Source organism: Glandiceps talaboti, chromosome 5 (genome assembly GCF_964340395.1).
Source record: "Glandiceps talaboti chromosome 5, keGlaTala1.1, whole genome shotgun sequence".
Lineage (NCBI taxonomy): Eukaryota > Metazoa > Hemichordata > Enteropneusta > Spengelidae > Glandiceps > Glandiceps talaboti.
Window position 1 is genome coordinate 15,774,049 of NC_135553.1, and position 20,027 is coordinate 15,794,075.

A 20,027-nucleotide genomic window follows, 5' to 3' on the forward strand; every position below is an offset into this window, starting at 1 on the left:
AAAATATCTCTTTGAAAGTTTCTGCACGTACATGAAAGTTTTACTTATATCAGAATGTGCAAGCAGAGGTTTTGAATTTGTAGTACTTTCTAAAAGCCCTTGCAAAGTGCTTCAAATCAATTGTCTGGGACAGGTAAAATGTCCTTATTTTGAGCCCTGTCTACTCTCTCACCTTAGTAAATCCCACGGCACTTTACCCTGGAATTCATGAAATGCTTTGATAACTTCTGTACGACTGGCTTTCTTATAGAGTTCACCATACCGAATACGATGGGATTCATTACACCTGGAACCAGCAAGTCTATTAACCCATGCATTGTGACTAAGACGTGCACCATTCCTATCAAATCAAACGACAGAATTCATTACATATGTTAAACACTTTGGAGGGATACCCAAGTAATATATGGCATTGTTGTACATGTAAAAACAATATCACCATACAGTTAGTACATCTAGAATACTGCCATTTTTGATGCCCTAAAATTCAAGATTAATTTCGGAAAATTGCGATAACTTTTGGAAAATTTCTGTTTTTTTCACATTTCAAATTAAGCAAAGCAAAATGTATATGTCCTAATATTACATAATCTTTACATTCATCTTTTATTTTGTTGAAATTGATCAACGTTTAAAATTCAACTTTGACCAAAATAATGGCCAAAATAATGGTCAATATTTTTCCAGTGGCCAAAATCCAGGCCATTTTTGGATGAATTAAATTCCAATGATCAAAATTATATTAAATTAACATTAAGTAATATTAGGACATTTACATTCTGTATGTTTAATGCTTGCTTTGCTTTCAAATGTGAAAAAACAACCGTTGTCTGAAAGCCATTGGAATTTCCGAAATTAATCAGCAAATTACCTTGAAAAATAAAACTTCTTTTCTTCTTCTGTTAAAGCACTCTCAATGAATGACTTGACAGGTACACAATTATCAACCCATTCTATCAATCCAATCCTGTATACAAAACAAAACATGGTGTAATGTTGTCAAATAATAAACTGACATTCAACAACCAAACTCTAGTAATAATCCTCTTTATCAAACTGACTTGACTGCCCCCCCCACCCTCCCCCTCCCCAGTTAGACAAATACAAAAATCATGCATACTTGATACAAAGGAGCATGTGAGCATTCCATACTCAATTTAAGTTATGAACACATTTTTGTTTCTCACTAAAATTGACTCTTTCTGATACTCACGTAATAACGACAGATACCAATGATTTCTATTCAAACTTACTGTGCTTTTTTCATTTGACAGAAAAAAGTCTTTTTGGCTGCTGATCATGGATCAACAGATTATACCCTGTGTAGTAGTAACATGCATGCTGTTACTGTTTATATCATTAACTAAATACAGAGCCCACACAGTGTAAGTGATGTTTGTGTGTTATCTTTATGGTGTCTATCTCGACATGAAACCTTGTGATCAGGCTCACTGATCTTCATAGTTCATTTAATAGCTTTGACTCACTTTTGGAAAAAGCACTGTACATACCCCAAGTACATCAAACAGATATTCTGCCTGCATGGTGTTCTGTACTACAATATTACATACCTTGGAGTCATAGGAATAACTTGATAGGTAACCAGTTTTAAATTTCTCTGACTACACGCTGGATCCTGGGCCATAATATCATTCATAATACCAAATAACTGTTCAATTCTTTGATCCAATCTCAAATCTTCTCCTCCTTTCACCAGAAATCTGTACTCCTTTTCATCATTTCCACGGATAGTTAAACGTTTGGGTTTTCTCAACGATGCCAACACCAAAACCTACAAATTATGATGATGTCATATCATAATGAAGTTTGAGCAATAACAGGTCAAGGGTCAGCCTATATACCAGTGTTAAACCTTGCATTGGAATTAAGAGAAGTGTCCATAAAATTGACATGCTACATTTCAAGATATTTCAAAACAACTAGATGGCAGTACACTCCTGATGGTACTGATGAGATGTCAGCAAAAAATTTGAGGTTCATTTCCATGAGCTTTTTTGGCTGTGAGTGGCAATTTTTTACCAGTAACTATGAACCCAGAGTCCATTTATTCTGGAACTAGAAAGTAGTGCAAAATTATCATGAAGCAAATTCTCCGAAAAATGCAGCAATACAGAGTTTCAAAAATTAAATTTAAAAGTTTGAAATTTAAAATTTGAAAGTTTGTTTTGTTGTAGATTGGAATATTAATATTACGACTCCAAGTATAAATACACGTTGATTCATGTCTAAGAACTGCAATTTCTCTTACTAATAATTCTGATATGGTCTGGAAATCACAATTAATTTACCTACTAAAATATTCAACAAGTCAGATTATATTACCAGATCTCTTTGTACATATTTATAACCACCTAAATTTATACTGTCAACCAAGATTTGTTTTTTTTAAATAAGCTTAAATTCAGTATGTACTGTAATGTTATTTGCTGATCAAAGTGTTGTATGTGGACCTATCGAAACACAACTATAGTTCATAGTACAGTATACAAAGAAAGAGCCATATCCAGCCATCTGGTTTATAAGACACAAAGAATACAATAACATGTACTACAGGAGGCACTGAAATCACTAAGGTGCATATTTCATTTTATAAACAATTAATTCTGAAATAAGTCTTGAATTTGAAAATATGCCTTGCTCCCAAGTCAGTGAGTCAACAATGATGCAGAGTATGGAAACCATCATAACAAATGAACACTGGATTGTAGTCATATAGTCAAACCTTTTCATCAAAGCCAGCAATCTTGACATGGTATTCTGGTAATGGTTTACTACTTCCTTTGTACTGTCCTGCAATCATAAATCAAGTGAAAATTGCAATAAGTCATTTTTGTTACGTATAAAGGCCTGGGTTTCAATCCCAGGTTCAATCTTGTATTACATGTAGTGTTACTTTTATCAGTGGAGCCATCAGGATTGACATAGAATCATTCTTTTGTTATACTAACCATTTTTATAATTCTGCCAGGCAACTGTTTTTCACACAAATTTTTTTTTTAGTTTTGTTGAGACCATTGAGCTCTCACTTGTGTTTTAATGCATACACATACAAATACACATACAAATACACATACACATACACATACACACACACATACACATACACATACACACACACACATACACACACACATACACATACAAATACACATACACACACATTATACACATATGTATACACATACATAACACAGGCAAATATACATGCATACACACATATACATACAATACATAGACATACATTTTTTGTATACTACATATACATGTATACATATACATAATTATACATAATATACATATACATAATATACATATACATTATACATATACATGGTATACTAACTTTTTTTTTTACAAAACAATACATATCCAAATCTATACTTTGTAGATGTCAGGTTTCAAATTATCAATGTACTGAAAGGTAATACTGGTCATCTTTACTGATTTAATTCTCTTTTGCTTCATTCATTGACAATATGATGCTTTATTACAGTAACACAAAGTTCCACTATAACTCACCAGGTATCTCAAGTTCTCTGTCATAATTGATTGGTTGAAATTCAGACAACCATGGACTATATTCCTTGAGGTTTCCTGGGGCATCTTTTTTCTTCCCCTCAACCGTTCTGGATACATCGTCAAAATGTTTCTTAAATTCCTGCCAAATAAGTAGTATGCATGTACAGTGCAAAATGTACGGTTTCATAATATGAAAGTTATCCATGTAATATTCTACTAGAAAGCATAATTATACTCTTAGTAATAGGCAAGGACTTGCAGACATTAATACAGTCACAAGTTTGTTCATGGGGGGGGGGGGGGGATCTGGCATCAATGTGATTGCTGAACTTCATTTTCACACTTCGAACCAAATATTGAAAACTTTCATGCCTTCAATGATAAAAGATTCTGCACTTATTAAGTTAATGAAAATAATGTACTTCTAATGTGATATACAATGCTGGATTTTGGGTAGTATTTGAATGTATTTACTATGTTTTTAAATTGTATTGATAATAGTGGTGTGACCGCTACATTTTCACCATGGTTATACACCATATATTAACGTATTGATGTCGCACTTGTGAACATTCATGTAGGGGAGGGGCTTTTGGCCTAAATAAACAAAGTTCTTTTATTGAGCTTGTATGATATTGTGCGATTGTCCCTTTAATAGGTGATAACAATTTTCTACATAAAAAAGTTTTTAGAATGTAAATTATTGTGTACATTTTTTACATCCTTTTTTTTGTGTGTGCAATATATAACATTTTCTCTAGTCATTACTACTACATCACTACAAAAAGCTACTATTCAATTTCAGTCAACACATTTTAAAAAGTAACAAAATTCTGATGTAACTTTTCTACTTTTTTCAAAACTTATCAGCAAATTTTACATTTCATCTGTAATCTTCTTGTTTATAATTTTGTGATTTCTATCTTGTGAACTATTGGGCTACTTTTTGATTTGGAAAAAACAACAACCTGAATATTATTTCCATATATCATGATTTATTCTGAATAGCTTGTAATATTGTATTGAAGAGAGCCATGTTTGAGTTATTAGTAAGAAACACAAGTTAGAGTTTATATAATTTATCCTAAATCAAAAACTTTACCTTGAACTGCATGTTACTGATTTTGCTGCCATTCAGTCCAAACCTGCTGTTCATGGTCTTCTCAAACTCCTACCCATAAAGTAAAAAAAACAGTACATTTTGTTTGTGAAAGTGATCTAATTTTTACAATGAATTACTGTTTCTGGTGAAATGAGCTAAACTAAATATGTTAACTGAAAGACTATTGTCTTCTGCACACATATCTGATTCACTGTAATCGTTAATTGTTGTGTCTGTTCGACATGCACATTTTTACCTGAGCAAATCTTCTTCTATAAGCTCCAAATGGAAGGACCTGGGTTCCAACCTCAGAATCCAGTGAATACAGAGAATCATCAGACTGGCTCTTATAATCAAATAGTTTAGAATACATGTCTTTGACAGCCGAGGCTACAGCTGTACGGTCACGTTTGGTAGCTCTAAGTAATGGATACATGACATCACCGGCCCAGTCCTGAAAGCATTGAAAATAGTACATGTACAACAATAAACACATTTTTAATATTGTGATATTGTTTGTACAGTCCGATAGAAAGAAAATATCACTATGATAAGAATATATTTAATACCAGTAATATTTACACCACTACCACCACCACCACCACCACCACACCATCATGTCCTCCTCCTTGTCGTCGTCGTTGTCGTTGTCGCCGTCGTTGTCATCGTCATCGTCATCGTCATCATCATCATCGTCGTCGTCGTCATCATCACCATCATCGTAACTGTTACCATAACAGAGTGTGATATCAAAATAAAAGTACAAATGAAGCAACTCATGACACATTTCCCTGCGGATACAATTGTTGTAAGTATCTTACTGAGATGGTGATAAATAAAACTTACTGACCTTCAAGACATGTTCAGGATTTGTGAGTTGTTCCAAAGCACCAATGAAGGAATTGACCAATGGTATATCATCTAGAAGAGATGCTAATCTGTCACATATCTCCTTGTTTTTCTTTCCATCAACAGTTTTCTCAAATGAGAAACTTTCACTGCTAATTTTAAAAGGGTACACCAAGGCCTACAAAATGAAAAAACTTTCATTACTATTTTTCACACTCTGACTTCAAACAAGCCTATTTTCCATTTTCATTTCTTCTGTTTATATTTTAATGATCATCTTGGAAAACATGCAAAAGCACTGTGACACAGTAGAAGTCTCATACATAAATTAATAACCAGTTTACAACGAGATTTGACTATACTGCAAACATCCACAGTACTGCAACATCTTTGAACTTTAACTGAAATAACAAGTTACCGTCCCTCCTTACCAGTGGATATGGCTATGTCCAGTAGAATTCCTTACCTGTGGATTAGCTATGTCCAGTAGAATTCCTTACCTGTGGATTAGCTATGTCCAGTCGAATTCCTTACCTGTGGATTAGCTATGTCCAGTCGAATTCCTTACCTGTGGATTAGCTATGTCCAGTAGAATACCTTACCTGTGGATATACATTAACTATGTCCAGTAGAATTCCTTACCTGTGGATATACATTAACTATGTCCAGTAGAATACCTTACCTGTGGATATACATTAGCTATGTCCAGTAGAATACCTTACCTGTGGATATACATTAACTATGTCCAGTAGAATACCTTACCTGTGGATATACATTAACTATGTCCAGTAGAATACCTTACCTGTGGATATACATTTACTATGTCCAGTAGAATACCTTACCTGTGGATATACATTAACTATGTCCAGTAGAATACCTTACCTGTGGATATACATTAACTATGTCCAGTAGAATACCTTACCTGGGGATATACATTAACTATGTCCAGTAGAATACCTTACCTGTGGATATACATTAACTATGTCCAGTAGAATACCTTACCTGTGGATATACATTAACTAAGTCCAGTAGAATACCTTACCTGTGGATATACATTAACTAAGTCCAGTAGAATACCTTACCTGTGGATATACATTTACTATGTCCAGTAGAATACCTTACCTGTGGATATACATTAACTATGTCCAGTAGAATACCTTACCTGTGGATATACATTAACTATGTCCAGTAGAATACCTTACCTGTGGATATACATTAACTATGTCCAGTAGAATACCTTACCTGTGGATATACATTAACTATGTCCAGTAGAATACCTTACCTGTGGATATACATTAACTATGTCCAGTAGAATACCTTACCTGTGGATACACATTAACTATGTCCACTAGAATACCTAACCTGTGGATATACATTAACTATGTCCAGTAGAATACCTTACCTGTGGATACACATTAGCTATGTCCAGTAGAATACCTTACCTGTGGATATACATTAACTATGTCCAGTAGAATTCCTTACCTGTGGATATACATTAACTATGTCCAGTAGAATTCCTTACCTGTGGATATACATTAACTATGTCCAGTAGAATTCCTTACCTGTGGATATACATTTACTATGTCCAGTACAATACCTTACCTGTGGATATACATTAACTATGTCCAGTAGAATTCCTTACCTGTGGATATACATTAACTATGTCCAGTAGAATTCCTTACCTGTGGATATACATTAACTATGTCCAGTAGAATTCCTTACCTGTGGATATACATTAACTATGTCCAGTAGAATTCCTTACCTGTGGATATACATTAACTATGTCCAGTAGAATACCTTACCTGTGGATATACATTAACTATGTCCAGTAGAATACCTTACCTGTGGATATACATTAACTATGTCCAGTAGAATACCTTACCTGTGGATATACATTAACTATATGTCCACTAGAATACCTAACCTGTGGATATACATTAGCTATGTCCAGTAGAATTCCTTACCTGTGGATATACATTAACTATGTCCAGTAGAATACCGTACCTGTGGATATACATTAGCTATGTCCAGTAGAATACCTTACCTGTGGATATACATTAGCTATGTCCAGTAGAATACCTTACCTGTGGATATACATTTAACTATGTCCAGTAGAATACCTTACCTGTGGATATACATTTAACTATGTCCAGTAGAATACCTTACCTGTAGATACACATTAGCTATGTCCACTAGAATACCTTACCTATGGATACACATTAGCTATGTCCACTAGAATACCTTACCTGTGGATATACATTAACTATGTCCAGTAGAATTCCTTACCTGTGGATATACATTAACTATGTCCAGTAGAATACCTTACCTGTGGATATACATTAACTATGTCCAGTAGAATACCTTACCTGTGGATATACATTAACTATGTCCAGTAGAATACCTTACCTGTGGATATACATTAACTATGTCCAGTAGAATTCCTTACCTGTGGATATACATTAACTATGTCCAGTAGAATTCCTTACCTGTGGATATACATTAACTATGTCCAGTAGAATACCTTACCTGTGGATATACATTAACTATGTCCAGTAGAATTCCTTACCTGTGGATATACATTAACTATGTCCAGTAGAATTCCTTACCTGTGGATATACATTAACTATGTCCAGTAGAATTCCTTACCTGTGGATATACATTAACTATGTCCAGTACAATACCTTACCTGTGGATATACATTAACTATGTCCAGTAGAATTCCTTACCTGTGGATATACATTAACTATGTCCAGTAGAATTCCTTGTACAGCTGGAGACTCTGGTTTGTCCAGTAATGCAAACATTTGACTGATCCAGCCAAGGAACATCCAACATGGAATTTCTGATGTCTGACCAAAAAAAGATTGGTAAAATGTCAAATTCAACATACATTACATGAAAAGTAACAATTTTGTAAAAACAGGTCGCCATACCAACTTGTGAAACTATCATATTTATTGAAGACTATCACCCTAGACATTTTGTTGCAGATTTTCATTGGTTGCAGATTTTCATTGGTTGCATGTTATATGCTACTTTTTTGATGTCACACTTTATACCACGCCCTCAAAGGCCATAAATTGCCATTATCCTTTAATTTACGGACCAATTGAAATTCAAGCTTAGCTATTTTGGAGAAACTACAACTTTTAACATGTCAGCATACCCATTTGAAAAATGTAACTTAGCCATTCATGTAAAGAATTATTCCATTTAGTACTGCATGTATGTAATGTGGGTTGCGACCAAACAGACTTTACTTTTTTCTGTTGTTCAACATTTTACAAAATTTGTACACAGTCAAGCAATCTAATTTTATACCAGAAAAACAGTGGTACATGATGAATGAACTATGACATACAGCCATATTAACATAACTTACAATTTGAACAAATGAATCCATAGTGTCTGGGTATGACTCCACAAGTTGTAAGAGACGTGGAAATCGTTGCATCGCTTCCACAGAGTTCAGTTTGAGTGCTTTCAACAGATGAATAACTACTGACTTAGGGAACAACTCTGTCACATGATCACTAGCAGCATCTTCCTCTTCTGAAAATATAATGCAGTAAATAACTTGGATTACTATTTACTAGCTGAACAATTGATTTGTTACATTTTACTACCTGAATTAGAAATTATTTGTCAAAATCATCATCATTTGTTACATTTTACTAACTCGTACCTTACAGACTAACGTTACGGTGGAATGTATGACAATACTGTGCAAGTTTTATCAGCTTCCCACTCTTAACACTGGGTTCTCAAACCTTAACATAAGTACTGTATATACCATTCTCCTTCTAATATCAATTTGATGACATTATCTTCACACTCACCTTCTTCTTGTTGTCTTAGAGTTTTATCACAGAATGTTGCCATAGTAATATAAGCATCAATGATGCCCTCATTGTCCATATGGCTGTCGTCATAGCGATGAATCTCTTCTTCATCAGAGGCAGATCTGACAGCTTTTTTGAAGAACGCATAGGCTTTGGTGAGCAAACTATTTACAATCTAGGAGGGGAGATGAAAACTACAGGATTTAGTCTCTGGTTGCGTTATGCGTGATCTTACATTATCATAGAATCAAGTTTATCAATAGCAAACTGTATACCATATTATGTTGACTAACTCTATAAAAAACATTTGATGATATGATATGATATTTTATGTGTTTTATTGTCATATATATACTGATACATATATAATGAAATGTGCATTGATTTTGCGTGTAATGAAAAATTTACAAAAACAATATTCTGTAGAGGACTCCTAACACGAAATTGATGCGTCAATAGAGAACTTAAATTGATTCATTAAGAGTGCGGACTGCAGTTGGGTAAAAGCTAAACAATGTGCGATTAGAACCTGATTTGATCGAACGGTACCGCTCGCCTGAGCGCATAAGTTGGAATAAATTACATGCTGGATGGAAATCGTCTTTTACAATTGACTGAGCTCTTTTCTTTACTTAAGCGTTGTACAACTCATTAAGAGAAGGAAGTTGGCATCCAATGATGCTACTGGCAGTGACACATTTTTTTGACACATTTGCGCATCAATTTTTGAGCGATGCTATGGTAATCAAAAAGTCATATTGTAAAACATAGCATGAGACTGGTTTACTTTCAGTTGGAGATACAGACATATTGTCAATTTTCAGGACCCCAGACAATCAGCCACAACTACTTACCTCATCCTCAGAATGCATAGATGAACTCCCTGCCAGGGATCTCAGGCACTTTTTTCTAGTTTCATTCAAGTTATCAATAGTTCCTGAATCTGTGTGTGTTATTATAAAGGCATGACAGGAAAACAGTCAATGTACAAAATTATATATTGTTGGTATAAAGAAAATTATGTTGTCTAGTTTTTTGACAATACAAGTACATGTAAGTAGCAGTTTGCATAGTGTTTATCTATAAAAACACATTTGATACTATTGTCCATTATTATGTTAGGATTACGCTCTTTCCATTTTTGCATTTCTTTAGATTAGTTATTATTAGCCTGATGGGTTGGATGAAGTATAACTTTCTGTTCTTTTTATTGTCGATTTGTAACAGTATATTCACATGTCACTATAATAAATGAACTCTTACGACTATCCATTTCAATAATGTGTACCGGGTAATATGCACAGTGTTTGTCTAAACACACTTGATACAAGTATCCATTTCAGTAATCTCTAGTTTGTGGACTTGCACTTATTTGTCTTTAAAATTGAACACTTACCTGTTTGTTTCAGGGCCTCTGCAACAATGTAACAAGAACGACCACTGAGAATAGCATGTTTCCTGGCTAATGAAACATCAGCATTTAATACATCATTATCAGCATACTTCTCTGTAAATATATCACAAATCATCACAGGTAATTTATCTGTATATCATAATAATTATAAACAAAAAAATTCATGTATTATTTTAGCCTGTCATATTTACCCATGCCCTATTGACAAACTAACATCAAAATGCCATGTGCTATACACCTGTATACACAGTTGTCATTTTTAAAGTTATGCTTCTGTCTGTCTGTCTATCTGTCTGTCTGTCTGTCTGTCTGTCTGTCTATATGTCTGTCGATCAATATGTGTGTGTGTGTGTGTGTGTGTGTGTGTTCGTGTGTCTGACAACAATATCTCAAAAACTACTGCATCCATTCTAATGAAACTAGCTACTTTCACATGGTAATTGCAAGAACTGATTAGATTTTGGTAAACATCTAATGAATATTAAGTAGTTATTTGCATAATTGGTGGCTTTTAGTAATTAAGGCTACATTGTACAAAAATGTATATCTTGAAAATGCATACATGTACTTCAAATTCAATATAATTTGGTACCACATAAAATACCTGTGTCCTATAAAGTTTATTGATTTATGGCCTAATACTTCACAAAGGTATACAATATGAAATTATCAATTGTAATAATCAAAGTCTACAAATATCTCCAACTTACCTAACTGTTCAACAGCTGTGAGTACATTGGCAACTTGTTTGGCTGCTGGTAAACTGTTACTCTTCTCATGATGCAGTCTAGTGTAACTATGTATCCATAGCAACCGTGTCATTTCATCATCAATCTCCTCATTGGCAACTTTCAAGTATTTCTCTGTCACTCCAAAGTTACTCTACAAGAAAATTGATTAGAGTATTAACCAATTGACTAATCAAAGTGGCCATATGGATGAGGATTGGGGTATTCATTTTGGATTTATAAGACAATAAGACAATTTTATCATGACTTCCGACTTGAAAAATCAATGTGAAACTTTGCTTTGGTTTATAATGCTTTGATGTCTTTCACCATCAGAATACAACTGTATATTATATTCATTTGTGTGTGATGACATTGCCAATATTTGATAAATGTGCTCCCTAAGTCTCAGACATTGGATCTAGCTATATTAAAACTATCTTCAGATTCAGAGTCTGTCTATTGATTCACAGACAAAGTGAATACTAACCTGTTGTAGAGCACTGTCACCTAACTTGAGTTGCATGGCTATCTTTTCTCTACTACATCTATCAAACAGCGAAATATCCTCATCTACTTCCATAGACTCTGAGTCAGTCTGGGTTACATCGGCTTTCTCTAACACCTTCTCTAGATAAAAACATCTATTGGAAAAATGAACAGAACATAAACTTAAAATAAAATTAATAATCATTTCCTTGGACTTGAGTAGAGTTTTTGCTAAGATTTGAAAACATTAAATGTCCCTGGCATTAAAAAGAAAGAGAAAAATTACATATTTCCCCAAAAACAACCAACAACCAACTACAGTCATAATCTAAGTTACACATTCTCACCTGTTTGTGACTACATCATCCCATATCTTAATACTATCTTTCTTCACATCTGGCAATCTCTTTGACCATTTATCTATCAACTCTGTAACTAGCCTCTGATCATCGAAGTCTCCTGCAACAAAAGTACATGTAGTAGAATTCTCACCAAAAGTCCTCAGTAAGGTTAGAGTGATACATGTGTATGTAAACCATGCCTGATATCAGCCATAGTAAGCCTAAAAGCTTATTTTCATACCCTGCACAGTTTTGTACATGTCAGTTGTCAGTTAAAGTTATCATTTGGATTATTCATGACCCATTGAGAGGTTGTGTGTGTGTGTGTGTGTGTGTGTGTGTGTGTGTGTGTGTGTGTGCGTGCGTGCATGTGTGTGTACGCACACATATGTGTTTACATGCATGTCTGTGTGCGCACATGCGTGCATGTCTGTGTGTGTGTGCGTGCATGCATGCGCGCGTGTGTATGTGTTTACATGCATGCATGTGTGCGCACATGCGTGCATGTGTGTGTGTTTGTGCGTGTGTGTGCGTGTGTGCGTGCACGCGTGTGTGTATGTGTTAAATCAGTGTTTTTTAAGGTCTAAGATCACCAGTAACAGAAGGGGAAATCAAGCATGGATCACAATACCTCATATCCAAATTTTGGTATTGATTCCTGGGAAAATACCTGGTAAACTTTGATAGATTGGACCTCCGTATACACTGGTTAATATATGCTATTCTTCACTTATTGACTTCATAGAACATAGAGTATAATATTCATGAGATGGAAGTCCTACTGAAAAGAAGGTAAATATATTTAAAAGGACTTACTCTCTTTGGTGATAAAACTTAGGAATTCCTGCATTTCAGCTAACTTTTGCAGACTCTGAAGTTTAGATGAACGAATGGATGCCAGTAGAGTATCTGTACCTGACCAGTCCTACATTGAAAATAGAAAATACAACACAAATCAGATATTGGTTTAAGTATATTACCAATAACATTAAACATCTAATGTATGATTGTCATTAACACTTGATTAGGTGATAGGTGGAAGACACTCTTCCCACATACCTCTGCATGCAGTATCTGTAACATACATTAAATCAACCAAGTAAACCCAACAAATGACATGCGACAGCTAAATCGCACATGTTATCACCAGGCTGCCAGACCGGATGTGTAATTACAGAAAACAAAATGAATGTGAAGTATTGCCATCGTAATAACAATATATTTTAGCACAACATAGGAAAGGGTCATAAAATAAATACTATTTCTTTTACCTCCAGGAAAGTTTGAATACAGTTAGCTGTGTAATACTTGGCTCTGTCATGGTCATCCTGACGTAGATACAACATTGCTAACTCTTCACAATAACGATTCTGAAAAAAAAAGAGAGACAAAGTTGAGCCCATGAATCGATGATGGTGGTCATTGCAAATAGTTTGTTTTATGAAACATTCCTGAAATGGTAATAAATTTAAATACATTCTTGTACCATATGACCAAGAGTTCTTATTACTTACAAGTAAGACCTGTTCTGGGTGACAGGCTTTGTCAAAACTGTCTGTTTGCTGGCCTTACCGCTAGGCAGTGTGAACTGCTCACCTGAACTGCTGAAACATTACTCGTACGTAATAAGAACCTTGGTCGTAGTACAAGAATGTGTTATTACTGTAACAGTGTTTTACCGACCTGAAGGCCATGTTTAAGGATATTCCCGAAATGAATCGACTACATGTGTATAACCTAGAAACGGCGACCCATTTTTTGAATTTCAACATTGAGCAAATGTACAACATATAATTTACATGAAACTTTATATTGAGAAGGAAATTTGAGTCAATCCAGTGTGAGCAAGGTGGACATGTACATTTTGTACATAGAGGATGGAAACCTAAAAATGTGGTTACCAGTATTTCTAATTCATTGCCACCACCAAAATATCATGTCATAAGTGTTTATGTACAATGATTTACTTACCTCAAGTAGTGCTTTTCTTTCCCTATGCCGAATAGAATTATCAATAAATGTCAGCAAGTCTTGATTATCTTCACCTTCTAACAATAATTTCAATTTGCTTCTGATAACATATGGTAAATAGTGCTCCTGAAAACAGAGAGTAAATTCTTGTTACATTGATAGATAGGGTTCAAAATTAACAGTAGTCCAGTGTCCAAAGACTACAAATTCTTGTCATGCAGGTGGTAGCCGACTCAGGCTACCACTGATTATGGGTGTGTATGTGTGTGCACACGTGCATGTGTGCATGTGTGTATGTGTGTGTATATATGTGTGTGTTTGAACAGGACAACTGTCAAACCTGATAATAGGTATCACTCCAGATCTTCTCTAAATCAGCTGGACTGTTGTCATCTATATTCACTGTAGCACATTCTTCTAATTTGTTCCAGTTGGTCAGCTGCTCATAACACTGAAATGAACAAGATAATATATTAAGTATTCAAGCATGAATCATCTTGATACTTAGTTATCATTTCTGAGATACAAGGGGCAATGTAGATAGTACAATATTTGCTTTTTACAAAAGTTTGTGTTTTTCTGTATAATTTTGGGTGGGTGGGGGTGGGGGGGGGGGGAGGGGAGAGAATATCTCCTTAAAATTATGTACCTGACTTTATTGAATTGATGTGACCATGTTATTTTACTGGTAATAGGTAAACACACTAACTAATTAACAGTTAACATTTTGATACACTGGATTAAAGACTGACAATCTACCAAATTGAACAAAACTGTTAGCAACGATAACAATAATAAAGAAGATTTATAGAGAGACTAATCTCTGCAAGCAGAGCTCAAGGTGCAGAAATAAATGGAAAGAAAATTACTGTATGGTAAGAGGAAATATGGCTTCACAGACACTGGATACTAGGTGATTGAAGAAGGCTGAGACTAATGTTTAAAGAGATAGGTGTTGAGAGAACAGTGGAAGGATGTAAGAGACTTGGAGTGACGGAGATCGAAAGGAAGATTGTTCCATGATGTAGGGATAATGTGAGAGAAAGATCTCTTGCCATAAGTCTTTGTAAATACCCTAATAACAATATCCCAAATAATGAAGTTAAACCATAGACAGTGGAGGGGACCCTCCGATGTCTATGGTTAAAGTGAATGTGTTGTTTGTATGAATATTACACTGGTAGTTGAGCCTTCAGTTTTCAATAAGATAGACACAAACTAAAACTATTGTGGCAACATGTTGATACAACAGTGATTAGCTATTGGATGGCCGTTGGTTTAATTATAGTCTCAGTAGGGAGGTGTCTCTGAAAACTAGTTTATTTAGAGTTCCATGAACTGGAAGTGCTGTTTTGGGACTGCCAATGTTTACACTGTTGATCACAGGGTAATTAGAATTGCACAACAGAGGAACCGCTATCACCCACTTGGGTAATCTACCCCACTGAAGAAGGATATATTTAGTTTGCGTCCAACTTAGTAAAACGAAGGCTGGATTACCAGTGTTGAAACTGTAATACATTATAATTACCTGTAGTCTACAGTCATCCCATAAATCTTCTTCAATTTGTTCAGGTCTGTTATCTTGCCATTCAGTAGTCCCTAATGCCTAAGACAAATAACAACAAAATTAACGTACATATACATCATATAAATAGCTACTTTATGCAGGCTTGACACTACCGACAGTCACTTGCCATGGAATGTTTTTTATTTCTTAGTATTTATTCAACAAGATTTCTTGATGGTAGTATATTAGGCATTTATTGCAATTATTTGCTTTGTTACTCATTTCAGAAAAGTCAAGTAGAATTGTTAGACTTTGGGACAATATTTTAGCCTTCAATGCTGATGGTGGATAACATTAAGCTTCTAATGTAATAGCTACTGGTTGTCAATACTTTCTTACATTTGTATCATATGTGTAACCTTTATTTATATTGTACAATGTACCTGATTTTAGATATTTTTTTGCATAATAATTTATATCATTTGCATACCATCTGTGTTTTTCCTGACCATCATGATTTATTTTCAATTTGCATATTCATGACCTCTTTTGCATACTATCCATCTTTGGTTTACCTGATCATACAGTTTAGCAGCTTTCTGAAAATCTCCACTGGCTTCTGCTTCCAAGGCTTCCCTAGTGATACTCTGTGTTCCAATCTTGCCACTAAATATCCCACACAGAACATCGAAGTTGTCAAGATTTTTGTATATCCTGTAGGTACATATATCAAACATTTAAAATTAAAATACACACGAAAGACCTACAATGTCAACAAGTTAATACAAAGTAAGTATGTACTTGTATATTTTATTCATAGTCCAGTGATTCAGTCACTCACAATGAAATAGGGAACTTGCAATCCAGACTGAGCATGCTCAGATGCAAAGGACTATGGGATTACCAGTGGTTATAGTTAATACCTAATCTGGAGCTACCGATAAAACAAACCTCCCACAATGGTCAGGGTAGCTATGAATTGATCATTTGTGGTTGTAAAGAATGTAACAGTATTGTTTACAATATAATTCATTAGTTTTTATTATCACATTTCCCAGGATGCAACATTCAACATGGCGGGTTTGCAAGTTCCCTATTGAAATTGCCTTTTGCTTTTGCAGTAGTTTGTCAAGGGTGGTATAAAGTATTTAAAATCTTCCCAAGTTCCAAAGATTTTTAAGCCCCCACCCCCACCACCCCCCTCCATTACCAGGACCCCTCAACCTCAGAAAGACACTGTTAAGTAATATACATCTGAACTATATATTGTTGTGTCTTACCTTGCCAATTCAATCCATGTACTGATTTCTTGAGATACAGGTGTAGAAGCTCCCCTGGCTCTTTTACGACTCCTTTCTTCATCTCCAGATTTCTGTACTAAGTACTCTTCAAGTAACAACACACCTGTAATGATTTTGAAACCTTCAAGTACACGTTTTTCTCTCTCTATTAAAACAAAGCTATTAGTTATACATCACTACTTATAGTCTGTAAATCTTGTCTGACATAGGTAGTGTAGTGGCATATCAACAGGGTCAGTTTACATACATTTTGAGATGTATAGATGCCATCTTTACTGAATAGCAGGTTTAGTCATTTGCACAGCAGTCATTTACCATCATGGTGTTACAAACTTAAAGTCAGATTAGGATGACACTCATTATACCCCCTCCACTGTCTATGATTATACCATGCATATAAGGCAAACATGTAATATATACTCTGGTCGTTCTACATCACAACAACTCTATGTCACTGGTTCGTGTTCGAAATATTAACGTTAAAAATTGCCATTAGTTTCCCTGATTTTTCTTTGATATCACTGGTGGTGGTATAATTATGTAATTCTCCAATATTTTTCCTCATTCAGTCAGAAAATACTTGTGACCTAAGGGTTGTCACTACTTGTCTAGAAACTCGTAGTGACAAAGGCTCCTTAGGTCACTCGTATTTTCCTTGGCTGAATGAAGGAATATATTGGGGAATAACATCTAAATATGCAACATGACTTCGACTGAACACATTTACAGAGTACTTATGAAACTGTCACTTTGAAGACTGAGTATTACATATTTTTGATCTCCTAATGTTGGACTACAGTATTATGAATATTCAGGAAAAAATCTGTCACTGTATTTTTGAAATTGATTTTTGGGGACTGTATTAGTGACAATGTGGCTTTATACACATTGGAAGTGTCGAGACACTCACCAGGGATTGAAAATTAGCCCTGATCTTGAATATTCCTTACCGGTTCACTCACAATATTGCAGCCTACCCCCCAATGAAGACACATTGAAACAAATTGAGGATACACTGATGACCACCCCTCAGTCTTTCACCCTACTCTATGTTTCAACTGATGTTGGCAGTTGGGTGATAAAACAAGAGGACCCCACCATATTTAAGTGCAGAAAGGGGAGATGGGTCAAGACTCTTACCAAGGGGCTGTTGTTGGCTGATAAGAGCTGTTGTACTGATATTCTGGGCATCCAGTGAAATACGTTTACAGTTCCGATAAGCAATATCCTACAGATACAAATCAATATGGTAAGTATCAAAGTCAAGTTTGAAATATTACTGCTACAATGAACGTAAACAAAGAAATGGTCCAAAACTTTGCTACAAGCTGACAGTTAAAATAGACAAAGGTTACATTGTACCTAACTTGTGTATTCGTATGATCTAATTCATCAATTATTTGAAGTATTTCAGTTTTACATATCTGATTAAAGGCCAACGGCTCTCATATATCAAGCTTGGAGTATATGGTTCAATTGCATTGTAAAGAGTATATGCCAATAAAGGAATTATGTGAAATTCTCAAAGACATTTTAAGTTAACGCAAGGGTCATACAAATAGTTCATAGGCGACTGCTTGAATATAGCAACTATCTGGGAAAGGGTCATGGGTCACAGTTCAAAGGTGACAACTTAGTTACCTGAATACAGCCAATGAATGGAGAGAAATACTGGGTAGAATTACTAAACATAAGATTGAGATGTTTGTTGATATCTTCAATCATCTCCTGACTTTCTCTCTCTGTCTTCACTTCCTCTATTTGATCAAAGACGGCACAGAACAAGGAACTAAACAACTGACGTGCTACAGTAGAATCTCTCTGAAATGAGGAGAGAAAAATATACTTAATGGTGAAATACACACTCATACATTACAAGATATCAAAATATTAACAGTTGTTATGATAAAAAAAACAACAACCAATGACTAAAAACTCTATGTACTTGTCTTGACAGACTTTAAATGTAAAACTCAATAGGCACTTGTCTTGATAAACTTTTCACGCAAAATGCGATGTGTATTTGTCATGACAAAAGTATGTCATCCTCAGATCATCTATTACAAGTCAAAAGTTTATTTCACAATCTTTGCATCCTAATGGACACTCAAACTATCCGTTGAACAACTACAGACTACAAACTAAATATTGTAATATATAAGCTGTAATATAGGCCCAGTTTAGATTACGATAAAAATTTAGATGTGAAACAGTTGTCTAATAAAGCTTTAGAAAAATTACAGAACCGAGAATAATCCTTATCTAATCCTTATGACTTCACTGATAAGATAAGCACTGCTGTGAGAACCTGGGATTGAAATTTGGGCCTTTAAAACTTGAGTCTGTGTGTATGTTGTGATATCAACCAAATTCAGTATATACTGTTCACCTTGAGTTAGTTGTGGGTGTAAATTATGCATTTGTTGATACAAAATTATGAATTCAAAGTATTGAAACGTGTTTTGATATATAAATTACAACACTGGGATGGGCTTGCTAGAAACATATTAACCATCTATCAAAGCTATGGAGCAGATGGTGTGTTTGCGAATCAATCAAAACATGAATTTGAGGAAAAAAATATCAAAAGTTCATTTAACATTTGTACAAAGTTGTTCATTTACTTCTGCTTAATAAGGCATACAATGACCATTACCTGGGCTAGAGCCTGTAGTGGTGCTATCAGATACATATGTTTGATCTGGATATCAGGCAGGTCACCTTGACGATAGCTTCTGTACAAAGTCACCATATTGTGTCTTCTCAATTTTTGTTCTTTTTGTATATCCTGTCAAAAAGTAAAATTTAGAGTCATGATTTCTGCTGCTATTAATATTACATCTATTGAAAAGTATATATATAGTATATATTAGACAACAAGTAACACTGAAGTAAAGTAGTTTTTTCTCTATGTGCTACACTTATTTATAGCATTCATAT

At 34.7% G+C, this 20,027-nt stretch overlaps 1 protein-coding gene across 1 annotated transcript in view; it reads right to left on the reverse strand.

The window, feature by feature from the left end:
- Nucleotides 1-20,027, reverse strand: part of LOC144435101 (DNA-dependent protein kinase catalytic subunit-like) — a 68,814-nt gene that overhangs the window by 3,768 nt on the left and 45,019 nt on the right. Inside the window, exons 61-86 of the mRNA XM_078123660.1 lie at nt 19,744-19,875; nt 18,729-18,908; nt 18,228-18,315; nt 17,067-17,190; nt 16,362-16,500; nt 15,808-15,885; nt 14,617-14,727; nt 14,277-14,402; nt 13,577-13,675; nt 13,122-13,230; nt 12,312-12,423; nt 11,966-12,119; nt 11,458-11,629; nt 10,730-10,840; nt 10,188-10,276; nt 9,331-9,508; nt 8,874-9,043; nt 8,218-8,340; nt 5,493-5,669; nt 4,899-5,096; nt 4,643-4,711; nt 3,541-3,679; nt 2,744-2,811; nt 1,572-1,792; nt 872-967; nt 173-340 (exon numbers count right to left, since the gene is read on the reverse strand). Of these exons, the coding sequence (XP_077979786.1) occupies nt 173-340; nt 872-967; nt 1,572-1,792; nt 2,744-2,811; nt 3,541-3,679; nt 4,643-4,711; nt 4,899-5,096; nt 5,493-5,669; nt 8,218-8,340; nt 8,874-9,043; nt 9,331-9,508; nt 10,188-10,276; nt 10,730-10,840; nt 11,458-11,629; nt 11,966-12,119; nt 12,312-12,423; nt 13,122-13,230; nt 13,577-13,675; nt 14,277-14,402; nt 14,617-14,727; nt 15,808-15,885; nt 16,362-16,500; nt 17,067-17,190; nt 18,228-18,315; nt 18,729-18,908; nt 19,744-19,875 (3,431 nt within the window). The remainder of the gene's footprint in view (nt 1-172; nt 341-871; nt 968-1,571; nt 1,793-2,743; nt 2,812-3,540; nt 3,680-4,642; nt 4,712-4,898; nt 5,097-5,492; nt 5,670-8,217; nt 8,341-8,873; nt 9,044-9,330; nt 9,509-10,187; nt 10,277-10,729; nt 10,841-11,457; nt 11,630-11,965; nt 12,120-12,311; nt 12,424-13,121; nt 13,231-13,576; nt 13,676-14,276; nt 14,403-14,616; nt 14,728-15,807; nt 15,886-16,361; nt 16,501-17,066; nt 17,191-18,227; nt 18,316-18,728; nt 18,909-19,743; nt 19,876-20,027) is intronic.